At 31.3% G+C, this 27,486-nt stretch overlaps 1 protein-coding gene across 5 annotated transcripts in view; it reads left to right on the forward strand.

Annotated features, from left to right (window-relative positions):
- LOC115881611 (uncharacterized protein CG3556) overlaps positions 1-26,834 on the forward strand; it is a 53,329-nt gene extending 26,495 nt beyond the window's left edge. For 3 of the 5 annotated variants that reach the window (XM_030899160.1, XM_030899162.1, XM_030899161.1), the window contains exons 3-11: positions 1,922-2,039; positions 9,441-9,602; positions 14,957-15,096; positions 16,703-16,810; positions 17,037-17,197; positions 18,597-18,798; positions 19,956-20,119; positions 22,426-22,609; positions 24,867-26,834. In XM_030899160.1, the coding sequence (XP_030755020.1) occupies positions 1,922-2,039; positions 9,441-9,602; positions 14,957-15,096; positions 16,703-16,810; positions 17,037-17,197; positions 18,597-18,798; positions 19,956-20,119; positions 22,426-22,609; positions 24,867-24,928 (1,301 nt within the window). In that variant the 3' untranslated portion in view covers positions 24,929-26,834. The remainder of the gene's footprint in view (positions 1-1,921; positions 2,040-9,440; positions 9,603-14,956; positions 15,097-16,702; positions 16,811-17,036; positions 17,198-18,596; positions 18,799-19,955; positions 20,120-22,425; positions 22,610-24,866) is intronic. The other 2 variants (XM_030899163.1, XM_030899164.1) reach the window with 2 other exon arrangements.
- Positions 26,835-27,486: the final 652 nt, after the last annotated feature.

Here is a 27,486-nt window from a genome sequence, read left to right on the forward strand (position 1 = left end):
ATATTGATGGTGCCATTTAAAAATCAAAAGTAATACTCATTTCCAGTGAAACAGGTAGTGATCGAAACGAATTGAATACGTCAATCAATCCTAATTCATGCCATATGCTAACGTACCAAATCTCATTTTCTTATCAGAAAAAATGTTATAGGGGCGAACCACTCTTGAGAAACACCCGATATATTATTGATCTTGGCCCTAAAAAATAATACCACAGATTATACCGAGGATTATACAGATTCTAAACTTTGGTTTTTTTATTGTTTTTCGTGGTTCCAATTTTCGGAATCGGGCACTAGTTAGGTTACTAGTTTGGGCACATAGCACGCCCACTTATGGCCTCTAAAATTGTGCACAGCGCCTGACCGGCACAGTTATTAGAGAGATATCGGAAACCCGAATAGCGTCATGCAGTATTTACGCGTACCTTATCATGGTTACGATATGCGCGAGTCAATTTTTAACACAGCACCCGCTAATAACGTTACCGCCTGACGTAATTTGCGGACCAATTACACCAAGCGCTATTTCTAAATAACGTTTAAAAATTGCGTAAATGGGCATGTGCGGGTATTTGACAACAGGGGCCGGCCGGCAGATCTTTTATTTTAGGTTATGTTTGAATTGTTTTGAATTATTACTTTAGTTTTATTAGGTAATTTGATATTTAAGTAGCTGGGATTAGTTTTAATTAAATAAATATGGCCTAAAATATGGATTCCACCTCTTCCAATATTAAAAAACCTATAAAGAGGCTTAGATTTACAGCAGATGACGACTTAGCCCTTCTAAGAGAATTTGTCGCTTGTTGCCTTAAACCCACTGGCAGACGTTGAACAATAAAGCACTGGAAATAAGCACTTTAACCCTTTAGTTTTGAAATACCTAATAAACAAAACAATTTCAAAGTTAGGTTAAGTTTGAATAGCGGACGCGCCGCGAACAGAATTCTTTCAGATCCGATAACTATAAATGAAGAGAGTTAATACCACCTCACGTCAAGAACAGTTAACCTAATAGGACTGCTCATTCAGCCAAAAGTGTCCGCCAGGTGCATGCGAAAACTACTCGCTTAACTTGTGACGTCATTGTAGCCCTTGTCATAATTATTAGTCCTTATCCGGCAACCAATAATACACACATTGGTGCATTATTGGTTACTGAATGCAAAACGTTCATTATTTAGTTTATTTATTTAAACACCTTATATGTATGCAGTAAAGAAAATTAACTATATAAATCGTATTAAATACTCGGATAATGCATTTTTAAGAACAGCAGGTCCCAGCATCACCTTTTGCAAGCATTCTTTTTAGAGTACTTCCATATTTTGCTTTAAAATAATTAATAAACAGAATCGTGAGCACTTAGTATGCACTTTGTCACAATCCACAACACAAAATGAACGTATTTATACACTCTATAGCTCTAAAAACTTTAAAGACACCTTTTTCACATTTAAAATTGACAAAATAATTAACTCAAAATTTCTCAGCTGTTATTTTTATAAGTTTACCATAGGCAACTAATAATACACACTATCATAACAACGTACGTCTTATGAGGATGAGCAATCCTATTAGTTTACCGTTCTTGACCTCACGTAAAGGAAATAACACCTGGCCTTATTAACGTCCATGCACGCTATTCGGTTTAACGATATCTCTCTATTACGCTGTTTAGAGTCCAATTTGACCCACGCTGTACCTAAGCGTATAAAAAAATTATATAAAAAATTATATTTTCAAAAAAAAAACAACTTCTTACGACTTTGCAAAATAAGCCAAATACTAAAGTTTATAATAAAAATGAGTTTATGAATTAAAGTTGATATATTTATATAAAATTTGCTAAAGAACTAATGAAAATACTACCGATTACCCATACCAATTATTATTACAAAAATTAATTTATATTTCAGAAACAACAGAACCAGTAAGAGTAACAAGTCCTGCAACAGAGCCCCCTACAGAGAAGCCAACGGAGAAATCTATAGAAAGTAGTATTAGAAATGCATTAAAGTTTCTCATTTCGCAAAGGTAAGAAATCTAAAGATTTTTATTGCATTTAATAAAGAGGCAAACGTATAATTTGTATTATTTATCTACTGCCATCAGATTTAGTGTATTTTAACCATATTAATTAACTTAACTGTGAACGACTGGATCTTTTCTGGATTTTCTTTCTTGTAAATTTAATCGACTACCTATGTTGCTATATTAACAAGAAATTATGTAATTTAACTAAAAACTAAAAGAATTTCCAAAAAAATTTCAAAAAATTCAAAATTTTCAGAGAATAAATTTGAGGAAAAAAATCTCATAATCGTGTTTCTGGGGTCGAAATATGCTACCCGTCGAAATATTTGCACTTATTTAAGACTCACCCTCTATATTATACAGGGTTGTTCAACACATACGATACGGAGTATTGGAGCTAAATGATTAATTTTTTACAAATTGTAAGTTTTGGGTTCGTTGATGGACTATTACAGCTGCAATTTAAAAATATTTTTACAAGATACAGAGTGTCCCAAATAAATAAAAAATATTAAAGTTGTATTTTTTTAAATGGAACACCCTGTATATTATATTTTTTTTAGTTTCTACGATTAAAATAAAGGTAAATTTGATTAGGGTTTATTACATTTAAACCTTACCGTTTTTGAAATATTTTCAATTTTGTAAAATTGCAGTCAACATTTTAAGGCTTCATTTCTCCAAGGATATCAAAGTTTTTAATACTAAATATTTACTGAAGTTTATTTATTGATCAGTTATTGTGTTGCAATAATAAAAATTATACTACCTTATACAGAGTGTCTAAAATTTTATTTTAAATAATTACTAGCTTTAAACGGCAATAACTTGTTTAATTTAAATTGAACGCCCTGTATATTTTATGAGAATCAGATTGACAATTTAATTGTCTATCAAATTGTATTATACCATTTTTTACCTATCTCTTCAAATTTCCGTAGAAAATGCGTTTTCTTGTAATTTTAAACTCATTTATCAATATACTCATGGAATACCGACATTTTAGTAGTGATGGGCAAAACTGTTATTTTTAGATAACAGTTGAAACTGTTATAGTTATTTATAAAAAACAGCTTAAAATAACAGCTTAAAAATAACAGATTTCTTTATTTTATTGCTAAATATCTGAAAGAGTATGAAGCGGAATGACATGCTCGGTGGTAGTATTTCCAGGGTGTCTAAAAATTTCTAAATATCGATTGTTATCTAAAATACCTCTCTAAAAACGGTCGTTGTTTACAAATAAGCGCTGTTTAAAAATTGCGATATAAAAAAGCCAAAATTCCGCCACTCGTCTATACGTATACATTCCGATCTACCTACGCCTTGCCCCTCGATCGGCGTAGATCCTGAATTGCGTAGCAGTGTACAGGGTGCATCTCACTCGACGGGCAAGAAGCTCTTAGTTATAATTTTACCATTTGTGGTCAAAAAATAGCAATATAAGAAAATGTGTAGTATATTCTTCATAAGTAAACCAACTATACACTAGAGTTCGAATTAATTTTACACTTAAACTAGCGTGTACCCGCGACTTCGTTCGCGTCGAATTAATAATTTGTAATGGTGATGATAAAGCAAAGCAAGAATTTCTATTGACATACAAACTGGATAAAATTTTCTCACATTTGCCAAAAATAAGCTTTAAACGTCGAGCAGTTTAAGCAGAATCGTGGTTAATCAATTACTCAACTTTTTGGAACACCCTGTATTATTTTTTAAAAAATTTCAAAATATGTAAAAAAACAAAATAAATTATGCGTGTCCAAGCGTTTTCCCGAAAGACTAACCGTTTTTTAAATAACAAATATTGTAATATTTGAGGGGCGTTTTCACCCTCTTGGAATTTAAGATTCGAGAAACCCCTCCTTATCGAACCTCAACCCCACAGTCAATCCGTTTGCCAAAAATCAGCTTTAAACGTCAAGCAGTTTAAGCAGAATCGTGATTACTCAATGGTCACATTTTATGAAACACCCTGTATATATTTTTAAAAAATCTTAAAATATGTAAAACAACGAAATAAAATATACGTGTTTAAGAGTTTTTCCGGAAAACTCACCGGTTTTTAAATAAAAAATATTCTAATATTTGAGGGTGGTTTCACCCCCTTTGAATTCGAGTTTCGAAAAATCCCTTCTTATCGAACCTCTACACCCTAAAGTCAATCCGTTTTCCAAAAATCAGCTTTTTACGTCAAGGGCTTTAAGCAGGATCGTGATTAATCAATGACCAGATTTTTCAAAACACCCTGTATACATTTTTAAAAAATCTTAAAATATTATTCTGAAAATTTTTCAGAATAAATAAATACCTAAATATTGAAACTTAATAACGTACTGAAACATACAGCGCCATAATATCTCGACCTCCGCCCGTTATGCTCGTAACAGGTTGAAAAACAATATATCTAAAACAACTGATGCGTTATTCTCCAACCTGTTTCGAACTTCCATCGACAATCGACCGATGCAGCAGCCTTCCTTTCCCACTCCTGTTATCTCGACCGCCAGGCGTTATGCCCGCAACTGTTTCAAAAAACCTGCTTCTTTTATATCCTATTATTTTTAAGCTGTTATAAGCGCAATACGACCGTCGACGGGATCGACCGAAGCAGCTACGTTCGCCGTAGCGCATTCCCCACTCCGTTGTCCGTTGTCTCGCCGCCTGTATCGATGGTTGACGAAATAACAGGTTTTCCATTCATACTAGTTGTTTTTTGGAATTGCTTCAAGCAGTATAGAATTTCGGGGCGGTGCAGAGCGCCGACTTCGTTTTTCGTTTCACGAGCGGCCGATCTCTACGTGTCGTTATTTTATATCTGTTATTTCTTAGAAGTAGTAACGGTTGCGTTATGTTATTTCTAAATAATTGTTATAAAATAACAGATAGTTAAATAACAACCCATCACTACATTTTAGATCATTTTTAAAGATTTACCAAATTTTTAAAGAGTATAGATACTAATATTGTCGATATAGTTTGTTTATTTCATTAAAAAAACAAAAAAAACTGTTTAAATATTTGTTAAAGAGAACCAATTAATATGATTCCAGTATTCAAACTACATTAATTGACTGCGTTGATTAATAATAATTGCTCCAAATACTAAAAAACTGAATTTTGTATGTATATTAGACAGTGTGGTAAAAAGTAACACATTAAAAATGATATTTCATTTTTTGACAAATGCTTATTTATAACAACAGAGACATTCATTTTCATAACTTATTATTATATCAATTTCTGATTCAAATCCACATTTATTTAGAATAATTTATTAACGAACGTAATGTAATGGTTTTAATGTAATGGTGGTATATTTAATTAATGGTATACTCTTTAATAAAAATTTAAATAATTTTCTTTTTACATACAAATGGGCTAGTAATATTATCATTTTGCTAAAAACGATAATATTACTCGCCTGTACATTTTGTACAATTGTTGCTTTAAAAACATCTAAAATGTCAATATTCCATGGGTATATTGATAAATGAGGCCTAAATTATAAGAAACTGCATTTCCTACGAAAACTTGAAGGGATAGGTAAAAAGTGGTATAATACAATTTGATAGACAATTAAATTATGCATCTCATTCTCCTAAAATATACAGGGCGTTCCATTTAAATTAAACAAGTTATTGCCGTTTAAAGCTAGAAATAATTTAAAATACATTTTTAGACACTCTGTATGAGGTAGTATTATTTTTATTATTGCAACACAATAACTGATCAATAAATAGACTTTAGTAAATATTTAGTATTAAAAACTTTGACACCCTTGGAGAAATGAAGCCTTAAAATTTTTACTGCAATTTCACAAAATTAAAAATATTTCAAAAACGGTAAGGTTTAAGTGTAATAAACCTTAATCAAATTTACCTTTATTTTAATCGTAGAAACTAAAAATGTAATAATATACAGGGTGTTCCATTTAAAAAAATACAACTTTGATATTTTTTATTTATTTGGGACACTCGCAACCCAAAACTTATAATTTGTAAAAATCTAATCATTTAGCTACAATATTCCGTGTCGTATGTGGTGAACTACCCTGTATACACTCAGATGCAAAAAAAAACGCAACGGAGAAAATTTTGGTCAAATTTAAAATGTTATATTTTTGTTATTTTTAGCACCATTTTTATGAATTTTTTAGCAAGCTGTATATAATTATGTCAATATTAATTTGTAAACTCAGTTTTTTATAAACTTTATTATTTAGCATATTATACAGGGTTAATCAAGGGGTTGTTTTTTACCCTAACTTTGACACACCCTGTGCAATAATTTCATGTGTAAATTTTCCTAAAATATAATTTTGCGGTCAGAACCATGTGTCCTGAGCATTTTGTTTTTTGGATCATGTCAATACATGCCTTGGTTAATTTTTAAGAGCGAAATATGAACTTGCCACCAACAATTTGCAATTTTTTCAATTATAATTTATTTTTGAATTTTTTTCAATATGACAAGGCAGCTTTTATTATTGTGAACTATATACTACTATGAACTGCCTATCATGTTCGACGTTTGGGAAATGTTTGGCAGGAGGATTAGAGGTCGCGAAACGGTACCAGATCATTAAATGAACTTCGCTTGGTTTTTAAAGAAAAGTGGGAAAGCATAACGCAATATGATATATGATATATGAAGCCTCAATGATAGACATAGACACGTATACAGGCAGTTATAGTAGCCAGGGGAGGCAATACAAAGTATTAGGGTATTTTTTACAACTTTTTTTTCTGTTTGTATACTTCAGTACTACAGATGTTTTTTTTCATATCGTTAGTTATGTTATCGTTATTATCGTTAGCCTCTAACGTTTTTTTTAATTTACTATAGAGTATCCGATGCAGCGTAATATGACGTTACGACAATAATAATTATCAAAACCATCTCCCCACATTAAAAAATTACATCAAAAGTAATGATAATTGAAAAAAATTCAAATTGATCGTGATCAGTTCATTTCGCTCTTAAAAATTAGCCAAAGCATGTATATTGACGTGATCCAAAAAACAAAATGTTCAGGAGACATGGTTCTTACCGTAAAATTATATTTTAGGAAAATTTACACACGAAATTATTGCACAGGGTGTTTTAAAATTAGGATAAAAAAACAAACCCTCGATTAACCCTGTATAATATGCCAATTACTAAAGTTTATAACAAACTGAGTTTACGAATTAATGTTGATATAATTATATACAGTTTGCTAAAAAAATCATAAAATATGGCTTAAAATAACAAAAATAAAACACTTTAAATTTGACCAAAAATTTCTCCGTTGCGTTTTTTTGCATCTGAGTGTATACAGGGTTGTTCACCACATACGACACGGAGTATTGTGAACGATTAGATTTTTGCAAATTGTAAGTTTTGGGTTCGTTGAAGGACTATTAGAGCTACAATTTAAAAATATTTTAACAAGATACAGAGCGTCCCAAATAAATAAAAAATTACACATTACATTTTTAGTTTCTACGATTAAAATAAAGGTAAATTTGATTAAGGTTTGTTACACTTAAACCTTACCGTTTTTGAAATATTTTTAATTTTGTAAAATTGCAGTAAAAATTTTACGGCTTCATTTCTCCGAGGGTATCAAAGTTTTTAATACTAAATATTTACTGAAGTTTATTTATTGATCAGTTATTGTGTTGCAATAATAAAAAGTATACTACCTTATACAGAGTGTCCAAAAATTTATAATTAATAATTACTAGCTTTAAACGGCAATAACTTGTTTAATTTAAATAGAACACCCTGTATATTTTACCGGGAACAGATGCACTATTTAATTGTCTACAAAATTGTATTATACCATTTTTTACCTATCTCTTGAAGTTTTCGTAGAAAATGCATTTTCTTATAATTTAGACCTCATTTTTCACTATACCCATGGAATATTGACATTTTAGATTTTTTTTAAAGCAACATCTGTACAAAATGTTCATACAATACAAGTGGTAAAAATTATAATATTGTAAGCCTATTTATTTAAAAAAAGAAAACTATCTAAATCTTTGTAAAAGAGGATAAAAATTATTACTTATTATTAATATACCACCATTTAGTTAATTAGTTAATTACGTACTTAATTGTTTTAATTAATGAATTATTCATAAAATAAAATAAATAAATATACATTTGATTAAGAAATTAATACAATAATAAGTTATGAAAATGAACATCTGTTTTTATAAATAAGCATTCGTCAAGAAATTAAATAAAATTTATATGGTGTTACTTTTTACCACATTCTCCAATACACACACAAAATTCAATTTTTTAGTATTTGGAGCAATTATTATTAATCCACGTAAACTGTCAATAAGAAATGTAGTTTGAATAATTGGATCATATTAATTCTTGACCAAAAAATATTTAAACAATGTTTTTATCTTTTAATAAAATAAGCGAAATATATCGACAATATTATTTAATAATTAGTATGTACTCTTTCAAAATTTCTTACATCTTTAAAGTAATCTAAAATGTCAGTATTCGATGGGTATAGTGATAAATTAAGTCTAAATTATAAGAAAATGCATTTTCTACGAAAACTTGAAGAGATAGGTAAAAAATGGTATAATACAATTTGATAGACAATTAAATTGTGCATCTGATTCTCGTAAAATATAAAGGGTGTTCCATTTAAATTAACCAAGTTATAGTCGTTTAGAGCTAGTAATTATTTAATACAAATTTTTAGACACTCTGTATAAGATAGTATTTTATTTATTATTGCAACAAAATATCTGATCAATAAATAAACTTCGGTAAATATTTAGTATTAAAAACTTCGATACCCTTGGAGAAATGAAGCCTTCAAATTTTTACTGTAATTTCATAAAATTGAAAATATTTCAAAAACGGTAAGGTTTAAGTGTGATAAACCTTAATCAAATTTACCTTTATTTCAATCGTAGAATCTAAAAATAGAATAATATACAGGGTGTTCCATTTAAAAAAACACAACTATAATATTTTTCACTTATTTGGGACACTCTGTATCTTGTAAAAATATTTTTAAATTGTAGCTCTAATAGCCCTTCAACGAACCCAAAATTTATAATTTGTAAAAATCTAATCATTTAGCTACAATACTCCGTGTCGTATGTGGTGAACAACCCTGTATGTTGATATTATCCATTAAAATTATAGTACTAAATCTCTGAAGAGCAAAAACCTACTCGAAAACTTTATTTCAGTCTCTAAATAGTATTATATGTATTATGTTGTGCATTGTCCTGAAGGTATATCTTTTTCAAAACTTCCAAAGACAATTTACCTTTACTTCACTCGATAAACGGTTCACGACACGTAAAGAGACTTTTGTCCCTGTTTAATGTCGTTTTCTAAAATGTTATTTTTCCGGAAAATCCAAAGGGAAAGCGACTGGAGTTGGCGAAACGACACTTCCAAAGTGCTGACGGCGCTCAAACTTCTCAACGTATACGAAGATGTCCTGGACGACCTTTTACCAAGTGCCTACGAGATGCAACTCTCCAGCAAACAAATGGAGATTGAAATCGTGATTATGCTGTGGAGGTTTGTTTGTTGTTTGGTGTATCTCGGGGAGTTACTTTGATTATAATAGCAAAATTTATACTAGGGTGTCCTAATATATTACGTAGACAAAGAACATGGACTACTACGTATTAAATACAGAGTGTTTTTCAAAAGTAACTTACCCCTATAACTTTCTTATTTTTTAGATAAAAAACGAGATTTTTTGTGTGACTTTGGTGGCCAACTAAGAATGGACGCCGGCTGTATCTCAGAAACCACTTATCGTATAACTTTGGGAAAAAAATTCTAATAAGTAAATCGACCAAGAGAAACCGCTGGAAATTATTTTCAAGTTCGAAAAATGCCCGCTAGGGGGCGTTTCTCTAATAGCCAATCAGAAAACAGGATTTTTCCCAAAAATATGCAGGTGAACAGGTGTTTTAAATATTACTGTTGTAGTCATCGAGAAATTTGTATTTTTTTTTATATAGAGTATTTTGCTCTATCTCATAAAATAAAGTGGTGGGGGAAGGTTATACTTGCTTTTATTAAAATAAGGATAACTCTGGTTTAAGTTACGCGATTTAAACAAACTAGGGCTCGTTTAAAAGAGCTTTTCTTCTTTAATGATCTCCACTATAAATTTTGTTTCCACAATTTTTTTCGTGGTAGCTAGAGGGCGCTGTTTGACATCATAACAGATATTGCACTTTTGCGTAAAAAAATTAAATAGGAGGCTATATTTCTCTTTGCACAGTTAAATAGAGCACAAAATTTCCAAAATATCAGCGCAAACCGCAACTTTCTATCTTCTCTCTAACCGGAGATATTAAGAGAACAAATCATATTAGGCTGCCGCTTAGGATTATATGGTCTAAAAGTTATAGTAGGCTAGGAAACAAAAAGAGGTAAATTGGTTACGTCAAAATATCAAAACGTTCAAGTTCAGTTTTTATGCATCCGAATTTCGGGCGTTTTCTTAAAAAAAATGATGTCATAATTATTTAAACGTGTTTATGTAACATTATCATCCATCCATAAAATTTTTACGAATTTCTTGGTTAATTATACCACAGACTAACCTAAGTTAGTTTGTGATTATACGTAAGTAGTTCTCAGATTAAAATGTCTGAAAGTCGGACAATCAATAATTTTATTAAAATTTTTTGGAATTTTGTGCCACCATATTGGTTAAAACAGAAAACGGCCGAATTTCGTATGGTCAAAAACTAGGGGTTTATTTCATGTAACGCCATTTAGTTATTAACCCAAGTTTGTCCTTGATTTCACTTGTTTTCGTGTTTTACCTGTTTTTCGTGTTATTTATTATTATATTATAAAGTTTATGTCGTTTGGGCCACTTTTCATATAGCATCGAACGAAGGTGCGAATCTTAACAATATGCACTACTGGTCCAAATCTACCCTCGATTCAAGTAGTTTAGCACCAAGACCGTTGATCGGTAACTGTTTACGCAGGAATTCTAGGATGGCGAACGACTGGACTTTTTTAATTATCTGAAAGAAATGAACTATTCATAATTTCTAAGAAATTAATTGCCAATTTTGTTAGAGGATCCATCATGATGAAATTGCATTTTTTGCAAATTCGTCAGCATGAATGCAGTTGGTGTAGTTGAGGCAGTGACGCCGCTTATTTTGCTATGAATGTGTGGGGCTTCTTGGATACCACTTACTTTAGTAGATAGAGATGCTGGAGCGGCATATTTCCATGGCTAGCTAGGTCATCGGATTCAATATACCTGGGTTTTAATTTATGGAGTCGAATCAAGAACGAACATGGATAAATAATAATTAAATGGTATTAAAATGAAATTAAAACATATGTTTTTATATTTTGACGTAACCAATTTACCTTTTTTGTTTCCTAGCCTACTACGATAATTTTTAGACTATATAATCCTAAGCGGCAGCATAACATGATTTGTTCTCTTAATATCTCCGGTTATAGAGAAGATGACAAAACTATGACACCGAGTTGTGGTTTGCGCTGATCTTTTGGAAATTTTGTGCTCTATTTAACTGTGCAAAGAGAAATATAGCCTCCTATTTATTTTTTTTACGGAAAAGTGCAATATCTGTTATGATGTCAAACAGCACCCTCTGCTACCACGAAAAAAATTGTGGAAACAAAATTTATACTGGAGATCATTAAGGAAAAAAAGCTCTTTTAAACGAGCCCTGGTTTGTTTAAATCGCATAACCTAAACCAGAGTTATCCTTATTTTAATAAAAGCAAGTTTAATCTTCCCCCACCACTTTATTTTATGAGATAGAGCAAAATACTCTATATCAAAAAATTACAAATTTCTCGATGATTACAACAGTAATATTTAAAATACCTGTTCAACTGCATATTTTTGAGAAAAAACCAAATACGCCCCCTAGTGGGCATTTTTCGAACTTGAAAATAATTTTCAGCGATTTCTCTTGGTCGATTTAATTATTAGAATTTTTTTCCCAAAGTTATACGATAAGTAGTTTCTGAGATACAGCCGGCGTCCATTCTTAGTTGGCCACCCGGTATATGACATAAATCAGGATTGATTGACATATTCAATTAGTTTCACTTCATCAGTCAGTTCCTGTTTCACCGGAAAGGACTACAACCTTTAATTTTCAAATGGTACCCTCGCCTCGGTAGATTTTTCCTTTATTTGATATAAAATTACATTCGCAATAGAATGACATATTATATATGAACTTTTCATATCTTCGTCGACAATTTTAATCTAGAGTACGAGGGCTGTGATAGAACCACTAATTTTTAATCAAGGAGCCTTGGAAAAATGAATCGTCTAATGTTTTTCCTGGCCGGTTAAAAAATGGCCAAACCGTATTTTTAATCATTCATTTTTCAAATTCATCAACTCAATTTTTTCAAATGTGACTGTGAAGGTGGCTTATTAGAATATTTGGAAGAGGCATTTTTTACGAATAATTTGGTACCGCATACTTGCTATTTCGAGTCAAATTTCCATAACTCTAGATTGAAATGTCAAAAGTTGACAAATGAGATGTCAGTTTATTCGAAATGTTATTTTCTATCGACTAAAGTAACAAAAGATAATCTAGGGTACCATTTGAAAATAAAAAGATGTAGTAATTTCCGGTGAAACAGGAAGTGATCGGAAAGAATTGAATTCATCAATCAATCCTGCTTCATGTCTTATACTACATAATATTTCAGTACTACATAATTCTCCTTTTTAGCCGACCATACAGTTAAAAATAATAGCCGACTATACCAACAGGTATGGTAGGGTAATAAGATCGGCAAAAAAAAAGTTTTTTTAATTTCACTCAATTATTTGGGTCATAAATACAAATACACACAACCAAACTTATATGGAATCATCTATTATTTTTCATAATTTTTGAGCCCTATGAAAATTTTGTGTTTATGAATAAAACTCAGTCCCTACCAATGACTTTTAATGAAAAATAATCCATATAGCAATAAAAAAAATTAATCAGTTCCCAAAATAAACAAAATGGTATTTTTTGGTTTCTGAAACGAAATTAAGATTTAAATTTTTAATGGCCAAAAAGCAAAAACAAAAAGAGAATTGATAATTTTAATATTCCTTGTTGCCACCTCTAAACCTTATGCAAGCTTCTATTCGCGCTGGCATGTTTCTTATTAAATTATCAACGTTGTCTTGGGGTATGTTTTCCCATTCTGCTAATGCTGCATCAATAAGCTGTACAAGATTTCCTAGATTGTTTCGACGAGCTCTAACCCTTCTTTTGAGCTAGTCCCACAAGTGTTCGATAGGGTTTAGATCTGTTGAACATGCAGGCCAGTCCAAAACTATGACACCTTCCGTTTCAAGACTTTCATCTAGTGACTCTGCTGGTATGGGGAGGTGCACTATCGTACAAGAAGTTAAAATTATAATCAATTGCAACTCTCCAAAGACTAACGATTGGGTCTAGCACCAAGTCAACATATCTCTGACCCGTTAAAGTTTGTTGAAGTGGTAACAATGGAGTTTTTGCTCCCAGTATACTACTTCCCCAGAACATTATAGTTCCTCCTTTGTATCTTGGTACAGATTTGGCGGCCTGTAGTCGCGCTCGTCTTTCTGGAGCTCTGAGAACCCGAATTCGATGGTTATCTGATCTTAGGCCAATTCTGGTCTCATCCGAAAAAAGAACATTTTGTCAATTCTCAGTTGTCCAGTTTTGATGTTGAAGGCATCAATTTAGCCGGTCAATTTTATTTTGCCAAGATAACTGTGAGATCCGTAACTCTCTCTTACTATAAAATCTTCGAGCACGAAGCCTTTTTGTTATAGATTCAACTAAAACGTTCACACCTGTAGCTGCCAGAAGTTGTCTTTGTAGCTCTGGATGAGAAACATTGGGATTTATTTTAGCAATTTGGCCCACAAGGCGGTCTTGTTGTTCAGTTGTGACTCTTTGACGACTTTGTCTGGTCCTAATCCTTGTGTGTTCCTAATTCTAAGTACCTTGCATATGTTTTCGATAAAATACCCTGGGTAACGCCTACTATCTCTGCTACGTCTCTTTGGAGCATTCCTTGTTCGGTGAGAGCATTAATTCTTCCCTTCTGTACATCTGTTAATCCAACATAAGGTATTTTTTTATTTTTTTGGATCTAATGAAAATTATCGGACAATCGTGATTTTACTACTGAACACAAAATTCAAAAGAAAATAAATCGCAGCAGTCGTTTATTCTTTATTATCATGTTTATTTACAACAAAAAGCCTTATCTTAAAGTTTCCAACCAATTTTCATCAAAAACCGCTAAACCAATTTTTACCAAATTTGGCACAAAAATACTGTGGCCTCCGAGAATCTGGCTATTAGTTTTTGGTGGGGGTGGGGGGTTGGTAAGGGGGTATGGGAGGGGGTTAAAATTTTTAAAAAATCGTAACTCCAAAATTACAGTAGCTAGCGAAACGCGGTTTTCAATTTAAGATTAGGAATAATATTTGCAACAAAATTTGTAATAACATCCAAATCAGTCAAAGTCGCAGTTTTTGAGATAAAAAAAAATTGGAAAATTCCTTTTATGGATATAAATTCCTATAATTTCTTAGTATGGGCGGTTATACGTGCCTCACGGCGCCATTTTTTTCTCTATCCATTTGGTTTTGTTTTTGTTAATTTATTGATAGCTTCGCGAGAATATGGACAGTATTCCATCAAAATTAATCTTTATTGTTGAGTACTAAATACAACATTATATAAAGCAGTCTAAAAAATTAGTATGCCTTTTTTTCCTAACGAAACTGGATCAGACTTTTTCTAGATACACGTTTTTTTTATTGCAATTGAAGTAGTTCCCAAAGATATACTCTGTATACGCTTCATTTTATTTAAACAAATTTATATTCCTAGACATCACGAAGTACCAATACCACCGTCACAACTTGCTGAGTACTGCTTAGCTTTGAACGCTCTATGTTATGATCCCAGGCAATTTCACGGTCATGATTTGATCGGTACACTTCAACATCATGAATCTACCAACGACTTAGGTAAGTACTTCAAAGCATTTCATTTAAAAAAAATAGTTATGCTTTAAAAATATATATTTAAAAAAAATAACATATATGTGTCGAGAATATACAGGGTTATTCACCTTTACAATTTGATAGACCATTAAATTGTGCATCGGATTCGTGTAAAATATACAGAGTGTTCCATTTAAATTAAACAAGTTATATTCGTTTACAGCTACTAATTATCTCAAATTAATTTTTAGACACTCTGTATAAGGTAGTATTATTATTTTTATTATTATAAAATTTAGTAAATAGAGAAACTTCAGTACAATATTTGGTTTTTACGCCTAGAGAAATGAAGCATAAAAATTGTTACTGCATTTTCACAAAATCGTGGATATTTTAAAAACAGTAATATTGAAGTGCAGTAAATTTTAATCAAATTTACCTTTATTTTAATCGTAGGAATTAAAAACGTAAAGATATACAGGGTGTTATTTTATAAAATCCAACTTTGATATTTTATATTTATTTGGGACACTTTCTATCTTGTAAAAATATTTTAAATTGTAGCTCTAATATCCCGTCAACGAAATCAAAACTTACAATTTGTAAAAATCTATTCGTTTCGCTACAATACTCATTATAGATTTAAATTTATATACCGGGCGCGTCTCAAAAGTGGCTCACCCCCTATAACTTTTTTATTTTTTCATATAAAACAACGAAATTTGGTATGTTAGTATACGACATAAATTGGGATTGATTGACGTTATCAATTGTTTTCGGTCACTTCCGGTTTCACCGGAAATGACTACAACTTTTGATTTTTAAATGGCACTCTCGGTATTTTTTTACTTTATTCGATAGAAAATGACACTCTGAATCGAATGACATATCATATGTAAATTTTTGACATAGTCACTCAAAAACAAATTCTATTTTAAATTTCAATCTAGAGTGCCATGGCTGTGTTAAAAACACTAATTTTTAATCAAGGAGCCTTGGAAAAATAGATTTGATCGTCTAACGTTTTTAGTGTCTTATCTTGGCCGGTTAAAAGATGCCCAAATCGTATTTTTAATCATATCTAAAATTTTTCAAATGGAACGAGGGTGGCTCATTAGCATATTTGGAAAAAACATTTTTTACAAATAATTTGATACCAAACACTTGGTATTTTGAGTCAAATTGTCGTTATGAACCGCATGTTATAATTTCAAATAAACCATATGCCAAAATGTCAAAAGTTGACATATGATATGTCATTCGATTCAGAGTGTCATTTTCTATCAAATAAAGTAAGGAAATACCGAGGGTGTCATTTAAAAATTAACAGTTGTAGTAATTTCCGGTGAAACCGGAAGTGACCGAAAACAATTGAGTACGTCAATCAATCCCAATTTATGTCACATACTAACATAACAAATCTCGTTGTTTTATCTAAAAAAATCAAAAAGTTATAGGGGTGAGCCATATTTGAGACGCACCCGGTATAAAGTAGTTAATACTAAATTACTTTAAATTTGTAAAATTAATATAAAAGTCAGTCATAACAAAAGAACCTTAACTAACCTTTGGATTAAATCCATTTATTTTTTATCTCGTGTTAATTATTATTTACTATTACTGTAATTAGATTTTGCCTACGTCACTTTGGCGGCCTGTACCGCAAGAGCTCACGTTCGAAAGAAGCAAATCAGACGTCTACTTGACATCGCCAATACGGCCAAGGACCACAATATCGGTAAGTGCTACTGATACATCATTCATCAATAAATTAATTCTATTTACTATTATTTATTACCTACTATTATGGAGCTTTAAGATATACTATTTTCTATTGATTTCATTCTTATTTACTCTAATACCTTTAAATACTCCTTTTCAATTACCATCACCATCATTTTCACCTAGTAATCATCCCTGTACTTCCCCAGTTTTCCACAAATATTGTTGTTCACGAATTTTAGATACAGTCGCCATGACCATTTTGGCCTTAAGGTGTATAGTGATGGACCACAGACATAGGAACCTTCAGCACTCGTTGCGTAGACCTAGCATTAGCTTGGCACGTCAGCAACAATCGGACGGAGGTTTTGGCAACTTGTACAACACAGCCTTGGTAATGCAGGTAAGACTACTAAAAAAAAATAGGTATAAACTACAAAGCGCTTTAACATAGCAATTTTTAACATTTAAGAAAAATGAAAATAAACTTATTTTCAATCATAATCTGGATGCACACTAACAGGGATAACGTAATCCAGAAGAGATACAACGATGATTAAATTAAAGAACAGTTGCGCCTTGTTGAACCCTGGAACGCAGGGTTGCCAGCTGTCGAAGATGACAACCCGCTAAAGTCGTGTATTAAAAACCGCTAGAATTCGCTAGGGGCGATATTGAAATTGAAATTGTGCTTGTTCGCCTATTTCTGAACTTATTGATAAGGTTTTTATCACGTAATGAGACGGATTTAACGTGATTTTGAAGATTCTAGCTGAAGAATGTAGAATGTATATAAGAAGAGAAGTTAATCACACCGACCTTACAAATCTATTGTGTCCTCCTTTCTTGAATTATAACTTATCATACAGTATCAAGGCTTTGTCAAAGAGGCGAGTTCTCATCTGTGATATCACTCCTACCAAAGTTTATGGTACCAATGTTTGTCGTCTCGGCGCACTCAGTGATGAGGTGTTCTGGTGTTTCCCCATTTTCCCCACAGAATCTGGATTTGCCGTTGTTTCTTAGCTTCAATCCATATACTGAAATGTTCATTGAGGAGACAGAGTTCTGTTAAAAACTAATGACAATCTGAAGATTGTTCTTACTTAAATCAAAGAAAATCTTAGATTTATATCGGTTGTAAGTTCTGAGAAATGGATGGAATCTTCCAGGTTCTAGTTCAGAGTTCCGTTATAAGTTGGTTTCCACTTGGAAATCAGAACGGCTCTGGTCCAGTCAGTGGAGTGTTCGCTCCTTTTCTAGCTAGATCGTTTGCTTTTTTATTGCTTTCTATCCTTTGGATGGCTGGCACCCATTGGCTTTACCTTTTTTTTTCTAGGTGTTTTTTTCTAGTTTTTAGTTTTTTTCTAGGCCTAGGTACTTTAAGAATATATTATGATAATTACGCGATTATTAGCGCAAATTTTAAAAACCGTTTTAATTAAGAATTTTTGTGTCAATTTTACTAATTTATTATTCAAAAATTTAATTGTTAAAAAATTCATTTTTTAACAAAAAATATTTTTTTTCAAACATTATAATTTTTGATTTTGATTTTGATTTTTTCTGTGTGCGTTCAGATTGCCATAGAGTTTTGCAAAGCACAACTTCTATCTAATTTAATCATCTTTGTATCTCTTTTAGTTTTTGAGATTTTTCTAATATGAGTTTTTATATGGGACACCCTGTATCTTTCAATTACTTGAATCCTCTGTATGTAATTAGTATAATATAGTAGGTAGGGATTACCTTAGATTAAGAATAAAAAGAGATTACGATACATATTTTTATGTTTATAAAAGGCATTGGATGACATGACCGAATTGAAAAGCCATTGGAACAAGACAGCGGCAAAGGCTTATTTAGAATCAAGGCAAGACCCTGACGGAGCCTACACAGATGCGGGCTTGACCTCTGACGTTTTGCTGGCCTTGATTGACAAAGGATTAGGTGTTATTAGACTTATGGACTGTGGACGACACGATAGTGATTACGATAATAATGGTAATTTTGCTCTATTTACTTTTTTATATTAATATACTAAGGGCAAAGGTTAGTCTTGGGTCGAGATTTCCGTATGTAAGAAGAGGACAATGCGTTTATAATGTACTGACCAAAGAGAGAACTGTGCACATCGCTAAGAGACGTGGAAGGGGATATAGCAGATTTGTCGCAGTTGACCGGTCGACCCAATCAATACCTCTGTCAGTACTTAAAGTTCTAGGGAAAGGTGTGCGTCATGCGTTCAGCTTCACGATTTAATTACGTCTCGTGATACTTAATTTGTTTATTTATTAACGAGTCGTTGTAATTTTCCCTATAGCTTGAATTTTTTTATGTGCAATCTAGAAACACTTGCATTTTTGGTAAAAATAAGTGGAATTGAGTGGATGTTCGATAGTGGTCGCGCTATTAGAACTCTGAATTCAAAAATCCATATCTCGAAATCTATTAGAAATAATAGATTGTAGTTCTTTCAAGAACTTTATTAATATTTCTGCTGTATTATCTTTGTAGACAGTATGTGAAAATCTTTTATCAATAAAAAAAAAACACGATTGCTGGAAATTGCTATGCTCTAAAAGCAAATGGATGGATTGTTTACAATTTTTGAATGGAAAAAACAACCTTATCGAATTTTTCTTATGTAAACATATTGTAAAATATCCGATCTTGAAAATCAATCTCTAAAGTGGTTCTTGAGTTATGGCCTGTTATGTATTAAAAAGTTGAGTTTTTAAATTATCGCGATTACTGACGTTTTCTCGTTACAAAAAAAAATGACACCCTAACGATATTCTAGTAACTATCTCTTGAAAAAAAGCCTTTTAAAAATAAGCGGTTTGCGATCGTGATTTTACTTTACTTGATAGGGAAAGGCGTATCGGCAACGCCGCAAGAGCACACCGTCGCGCGTCGCGTCGGTCGGTCGCATTTCTTCCACTCCGACTTAATAAGATCCCTATGCGATTTACTTCCACACATGTAAATGCCGACACAAAAGTAACAGTTGCCAGCACGGTATTTGCTTTTATAACTAATATTGTTTCAGATTCATTTAGATCTTTAAATTGAACATTGTTAACATTTACAATGTTAATAGTATTAAAGTTTCTTCTAAGCCTCTATGAAGTTCGTAACAAAATATTTATGCATTTTAGTAGATATCGAAGGCCTGACCAAATCACTATCACCCCATGGTAATGATAGTGAAATTCGCAATGTCACTGTCACATATTCACTATGGATTGGTTCGAATATTACAGAAAACTGTACAATATCCATTACAGCTCCAAGAAACACATCGTTTTATTCAATAATGCAGGTACTGAACCGTATTTCATTCTTAAGTAAATGTTAGTCAAGCTAGAATTATTTTTAGATTAGTTATTATTATAGAGGGTGAGACTTAAATAAGTGCAAATATTTTCAAGGCTGGTAGATCTCAATAAAAGATTTTCTCTTTACCGTTTTTAGAAAATAACCGAGTTATTTTACTTTGAAAATTTCCAAAAAAATGACTTTTTGCTTAAATTAAACCACTGGATCCTTTCTGGGTTTTCTTTCTTGTAAATTTAATGTACTACCTATGTTGCAATATTATCAAGAAATTATGTTTTTTAACCAAAAACTAAAAAAAAATTCCAAAATTTTTCTTTCGCGAAAAAAACCTCATAATCGTGTTTCTGGGATCGAAATATACTACACCTAAAATATTTGCACCTATTTAGACTTACCTTGTATAATATTTAATTTATGTTTAGTTAATGGGCATGTTATGTTCGAAAACTGTAGGGAATGATGAATAATTCATAATTATTATTAACCGAAATATATTCATGGACTGACATTGACTTTAATTTCACAATTTTACACAGTTTTATAATAGTTACTCTGATGAGTGTCACGACAAAATGTAAGACTTAATGAACATAAAAACACAAAGAGGTGAAACAATGAAATCAAATATATTATATTTTTAGCTTATAAAACGCTATGATGTCGGCGTCTTCAGCGGACAACCTTCTACTTGACTGCATCGAAGTCCGTCATGAGTGAATGGTCTGATCTAATTTAAATTCTAAAACAACTGACCATATGATCAGTAATTTTAAGATTTAGCTCACATCTGATAATTGTCAGTGATATCTCTCACCGAAACATGTATAATTTTAAAATTAAAGATAATGTCAGTCCAAGGAGATATTTTGTTTTATTATTATACGGGTGTTGCAACGTCGAGCGGGATATAGGAAATCCCATGTAAATTTTAATGGGGTCAATTCAATAATTGAATCCTCTATTCAATGCCTCCTCTAGCCAATGCTTCCCTAATTATTTTAGAGAATAATTCTATTTAGGTCTATTGAAAAGCACTAAAACCCACATTCAAAAGAATAACTTAATAGATATTTTTGATTAGCCCGTTTACGAGTTATCGTTACCGATTTCTTTTTAAATATTTCTCCTTTCTTATGGCCCTGTATTTACTTATGAGCACCAGTCAAGGTAAAAGATAACTGTCAAATGAAGTTGTCATTTTAGAAATTTATCTATTTAAAAAATATTAGCCATAAATTACACTACCGAAGAAAAAGTATTGATGATTAAATGGTATTATCAAGGAAATAGTTATCAAAAGGTGTCGGACATGTTTGCTGCTCTGTATCCGAAATTTAAATGCAGAATATTATTTGGAACCACTCGAAAATCATATTTTACCTGCTTTACATGATGCCGCTAGGAAAAATCAGGAAGTTTGGTACCAAATGGATGGCTGCCCGGCACATAGTACCCTGGCTGTTCGGGAATATTTAGACAATAGTTTTAACGGAAACGTTATTGGCCTAAATCATACAGTAAATTGGCCAGCAAGGTCTCCTGATATTTCGCCAAATGATTTCTTTCTCTGGGGCCATTTAAGAAACAGAATATACAAGGATAAAAAATACCCAAATCTAGACGAGTTAAAAAATGCTATTTCTGCCGAATGCAATAGAATTTCAGTTTACCAACTAGCGAATGTAACAAGAGAATTTTATGATCGCCTGGGTTATTGTCTAGCAGTCGATGGAGGAATATTTGAACATCTTCTTAAATCCTAAAGTTCTAACAATTTAATAGTACCTAAATTAATAAGTTATTGAATATTGTAATAATACTATAATTAACCTTGTAATTGATTACTTTATTTTACTTTAATTCATATTAATTTGTATTTATAAAGACATCTTTAAGATTTCCGATGTAGGAATGAGTTTTCAATAATAATAAAGCACTAAATAGGTAAATTTCTGAAATGACAACTTCACTTGACAGTTATCTTTTACCTTGACTTGTGCTCATAAGTAAATACAGGGCCATAAGAAAGGAGAAATATTTAAAAAGAAACCGGCGATAACTCGTAAACGAGCTAATCAAAATTATCTAAAGTTATTCTTTTGAATGTGGGTTTTAGTGCTCTTCAATAAACCTAAATAGAATTATTCTCTAAAATAATTACGGAAGCCAATAATTGACCCCATTACAATTTACATGGGATTTCCTATGTCCCGTCCGACGATGCAATACCCGGTATACTTAGCCAAATAAACAAAAAATTGATAGTTTAGTAAATGTTCTATATCACAGATGGCTATGGATCTGGATCCACACTTTACATTTGAAGCCTCAGAATGGCCAAATGGGCACTACGTTCACACCTTGGCTGGATACAAGGAAGAACCAATGGGATACAATTACTGGTTACTCTACAGATTACCTGAACTGCCAGATCCAACAGCGCCACCGGCAAATCAGCTTGTAGCACCAGTTGGTAAGTAATTTCCAGTATAAAAATAACTATTTTTTCCACATTCTATGGTTTTACATTGCACGAATGGTTGTAGTCTTCACGCACTCAGTGATGAGGTGTTCTGCTGTTTCCCCATTTTCCCTACAGAATCTGCATTCGCCATTGTTTCTTAGCTTCAATCTACTGAGGTGTTCATTGAGGAGACAGTTTAAAAAATTCACAGATTTTGCAACATGCGCAACCATCACAGACGTATTGAAAATACCAGACACAAGTCGGCGGTTGTCGTCAATCACCTGTTTTTTTACATTTTATGTTAACTTGTGACGTCATTTGGAAGAGCTCAATAGAAATATAAAAGAACTAAACCTTGTTTGGAAAGCAATTTGACATTCGTGACGTCAGCACTCCGGCAGTCTAACGTAAACGTATCGTTAATTGCCATTCACAAATATATTCCACATATGTATAGTAAACATGTGAACCGTTCGCAACGTTAAATAATTTTGATATTTGATTTTTATCGTGATGTCTTTTTGTAAAAGTGAAGAATTTAGTAAGGAAAATTATAATGATGGAGAGAAACGTGTGCGGATTCGTGAATGGTCACGACACTATGACGGGCTCCTACCCACGTATATATAGCCTGAAATATGCAAAAAAGGTGGTCAGTTTAGATTAGATCTATATTTTTATTAATGCAATACCAATAATATAAAAATTTATTTGAAGGAATGCTACTGTATTACAATAAATTGTAAAACCAAGTATGTAATAATAACTCGGAAGTCGGAATATTATTATTAAAAACTGCTCATCGCGTTATCGATGTCGGCGTCTTGTCACTTTTATTTAGTCTTGTCACTTTATATTATATTAGCCGTTTAAGTATAGTTTGATTTAAGATAATGCAGATTTTAATGTGCCATTTGTGTTTTTTTTATTGGAATTTTTGCATATTTGGTATATTCTATGAAGTGATTTTAAGTGCTCCTGTCCATTTTTCAATTATTAAAGTTCCTATATAATATTAGATACATTTAAAATTAATAAAATAGAAAATTAGAATTAAATTTCTATATCAGCAGTTAAGTGGCAAGAATCCTTATATAATTTTATTACTTAAAATTAATTAATTAGTGTATAGTATTTATATTATGGGTTTGTTTATTTTTTATCAAATGCATTTTTTTCCATTAAAATAAACATACCTAGCTTACTAAATCACTAGCTAGCCATTTTTAAATACAGGGTGTTAATTAAGTACCTATCTAGCCAAATTTCAGGAGGTGATTCTTTGAGTATTTTTAAGGTAAAAAGTTCATATAAACATGTGTCCGGAGATGTATAATTTTAGATACAGGGTGTCAAGGTGTTTTCTAATAGACCTTTTTTATTAATATCTCAAAGATCCGTTGGCCGATTTTGTTGAAATTTCGCCGTGTTGTAACTTTGATAAGTTAGCACTAATTAAATGATAATTTTACAACAATATTCAAACGATTAAAACTTCTCCCAATAAATATTTGGCAAAGCCTTGGATTCGTTTGTTTTTACGCCTGTTGGCGGTGGAAACCATGCAAGCTTTTTCTTTGTCCTAAATTGTTAATTAAAAAAATAATAATCATAAAAAATATAGGTCCTAATAGCCTAAATTTTAGCAAAATGTATCAGCAGATCCAATGAGATCCGAGTTATTATGTTTTGGAACTTAATGATTTAATTAATTATTCCCTTTAATGCATTTACCTATCCTACGCGCCAAGAAAAAATATTGCATTAGTCTAAATTTATTATTTATGTGATTCCGCTCTTTCACGTATAATATGCCCCTTGCTTCTCATACGGAAAGAGTTAGATTAAAATAGCCAAACTAAGGCCCAGACATATCCATAAAATTGTTGGCCCACACACACACACACTGATAGGACCTCATTTCGGCATCGGCCCTCGAACGTCCTTGCTCTATTACGGCATTTATTACGGCTAAACTATCAACTTACGTGTTGACAAGTTAATTAGGCAGGTTATTGAACTCGAACTCGCATCTAGCATGTCGTTTTTTCAAAGACGGGTCCCATATAAATGCGGCTATAAGTATTTTCAATACTAAAAAAAACGTCACAATTTCTCGAGTGTCTTAGACCGTTGCGTTGGAGGATACCACTTTAGAAGGTATCAGCAATACGCTAGATTATTTATAAAGGATATCAATTTGTTTTTAACATAAGAATAGCTAAACAATTTTTAAACACTTAATGTTTTTTTTTATTTTTAGGTGTTGACGATTTACTCATTGAAGAGGGAGACCACTACCTCTTCTGGTACAAGAAACTCTAAGTTTCCTCTGTTGTAGAATACAAAAAAAAGCGAAAACAAAACAGCTGGCTTGAAATAAACCAACTATAAGTAGTGAAACAAGATAATAATATTGGAATGGGTGATGTTTATTTATTATATTAGTAGAATAGAAACATAAAAATCTAAACTCGTATTTTTGAATCTAAGAGTGAGCTATATACAATATACATTCCAGACATTTTTATTTAAATCAAACTTAAAATTGTATATTTTATGTTATTTTATATTGTTAAATTAAGACCATTGATGTATTATTATTTATCTGCTTAGCAGTATTAATAACAATTTACTATACAATTTAGGCTATTTAAGGCTTATATATAAAAATAAAAACTGACATTAGTGTTAGGATATAGCTTAAATAAAGGGTGAATGCAAAAATTTACTTCACATGCTTTATTTTAAAAATACGAAAGCGTAGAGCTGCCATCGCAACAATGAAATATAATTTTAGCAAAATTTGCACTTTTTCTGTAAATTTACACTTTTTCTGTAAATTAACATATTTTCTGTAAATTTACAGATTTTCTGTAAATTTACACTTTTTCTGTAGATGGGTGTTAGATCCAGGTTCAGTATAGACGATGAGGAATAATTCTTCAAGTATTTTTGAAGAGAGTGTGGCTTCAGAACAAAATATATATTTGAATGTATATTCAAATGTATATATGAAAAGACTATATGAAAAGATTAAGCAATATCCGAGTATTAGGATATTGCTTAATCTTTTCATATAGTCCGCATGTCTTCAATTCTTCAATTAATTGCCGCAGTGGTGGTTCCCTAATTCTTTCTTTACTAGTGAAGTCTTTTTTTGAATAAACTGGCGTAGAACGGAATTCGATGGGAACTACTCGTAGAATAATGCACCACTGTTGCCACTAACGCAGAAATTGACAGAAAAAGTGTAAATTTACAGAAAAAATGTAAATTTACAGAAAAAGTGCAAATTTACAGAAAAAGTGTAAATTTACAGAAAAAGTGTAAATTTACAGAAAAAGTGTAAATTTACAGAAAATCTGTAAATTTACAGAAAATTTGTAAATTTACAGAAAAAGTGTAAATTTTGCTAAAAATATTTTTCAATGTTGCGATGGCTCTACGCTTTCGTATAAAAATAATGCGAACAAAAAATAAAATAAAGACCCTGTAATTTTTATAACTGTCGTAGCTGTTTGTAACAAACACCATATAAAAAAGCTACCTATATAGTATATTTTAAAGAATACTTGCGGTATTTTATCGAATATATTCTAAATAAAATTTCTGAATGTGCCACATTTATCTAACTATCTATACCTACATATATTGAGTTAGAAAAAATAATACATTTATAAATATACATAAATTTGATCGGATAACTTATAATAAACTTCAATAATTATAGACAGCAAAGAGATTTTCTACTTAATAATATAGATTCTTCTCTTCTCTAGCTACTGTGATACTACTTCTATATTTTTTATTTGTTTATTTATTTTTATATTAATTTTTTTTACACGATATGTATTTTTGTTTTAGAATTTTATATCTTTGTTAGATAATTTTTGAAGTTTATAATTACTAATAAGCAACAATAATAATTGTGTAAGAGACCTAAAATTCTTTTTCATAGCTAGGCTTAAAGTATTTGGTAAAGAGAATTTTGGGTTTACTAAAATATATTTTGAAAAATTATTTTGACAATACTATGCCTTTTCCTCATCCTTTTTGGTGTAACACCTCCAAAAGTAGATATTAGATTAAGAAATCGATCGTTAAAACAAAGGCATATTTGTTATAAAGCTAGGAATTATTTTTTGTAAGATAAGTCTATTCGTATACTCGGCTTCTAATCTGGTAATTGTGTAAAAGCAATTGTAATTTAAATAAAATTTTAAGTTATGTTGTCTGAGTTTTATTTAAACTTTCAAAAGTAAACATAACAATAAAAACTATTTTATAAAAAATGTCTCAACATAACTACTACAGAACGCTTTAGTTAGTACAACCAGGTCTAATAAAACCAAACTACTACCAAATACTACATAATAAAGGTCGCCACAGACGTTCAAATTTATCGCACAGACATTTATGTGCCAACCTCATTCCTTCAGACATATCGACACGTATGTGGGAACTTCTGGTCGACTATACAAGCTGTTGGCTTAGCCTGAGAGGAATTTTTATATTATCTGTAGGCTTGGATTTGGCCTGCGCAAACTTCAAAGTCTCAACTTGTTTTTGTTCGTTCAGTTCATTTTTGTCCAAAGTTTCTGAGACAAGTCTATTAAAAACTTGAAAGAAAATATCGAACTTCAGTAAACAGTTTTTTTTTGTTTATAGTAATAATTCTTTGTTTATAGAAAATAAAAATTTAGGAATACGATGACTAGTTGAGTGCCCAGAGACTTTTACCTCGGAATTCAATTACTGTCAATGTATTAATGTGAAACCTTCTGTATTGTGTTTTATAGATAAAATACTTAAATGTTTACCCATTTTTTTTCGTTGCTTTTAATTTTTTATTTTAGTAAATTCTTAATTATTTCCTTCTT

The sequence above is a fragment of the Sitophilus oryzae genome, unplaced genomic scaffold (assembly GCF_002938485.1).
Source record: "Sitophilus oryzae breed Bouriz unplaced genomic scaffold, Soryzae_2.0 scaffold_172_pilon_pilon, whole genome shotgun sequence".
In the NCBI taxonomy this organism is placed as follows: domain Eukaryota; kingdom Metazoa; phylum Arthropoda; class Insecta; order Coleoptera; family Curculionidae; genus Sitophilus; species Sitophilus oryzae.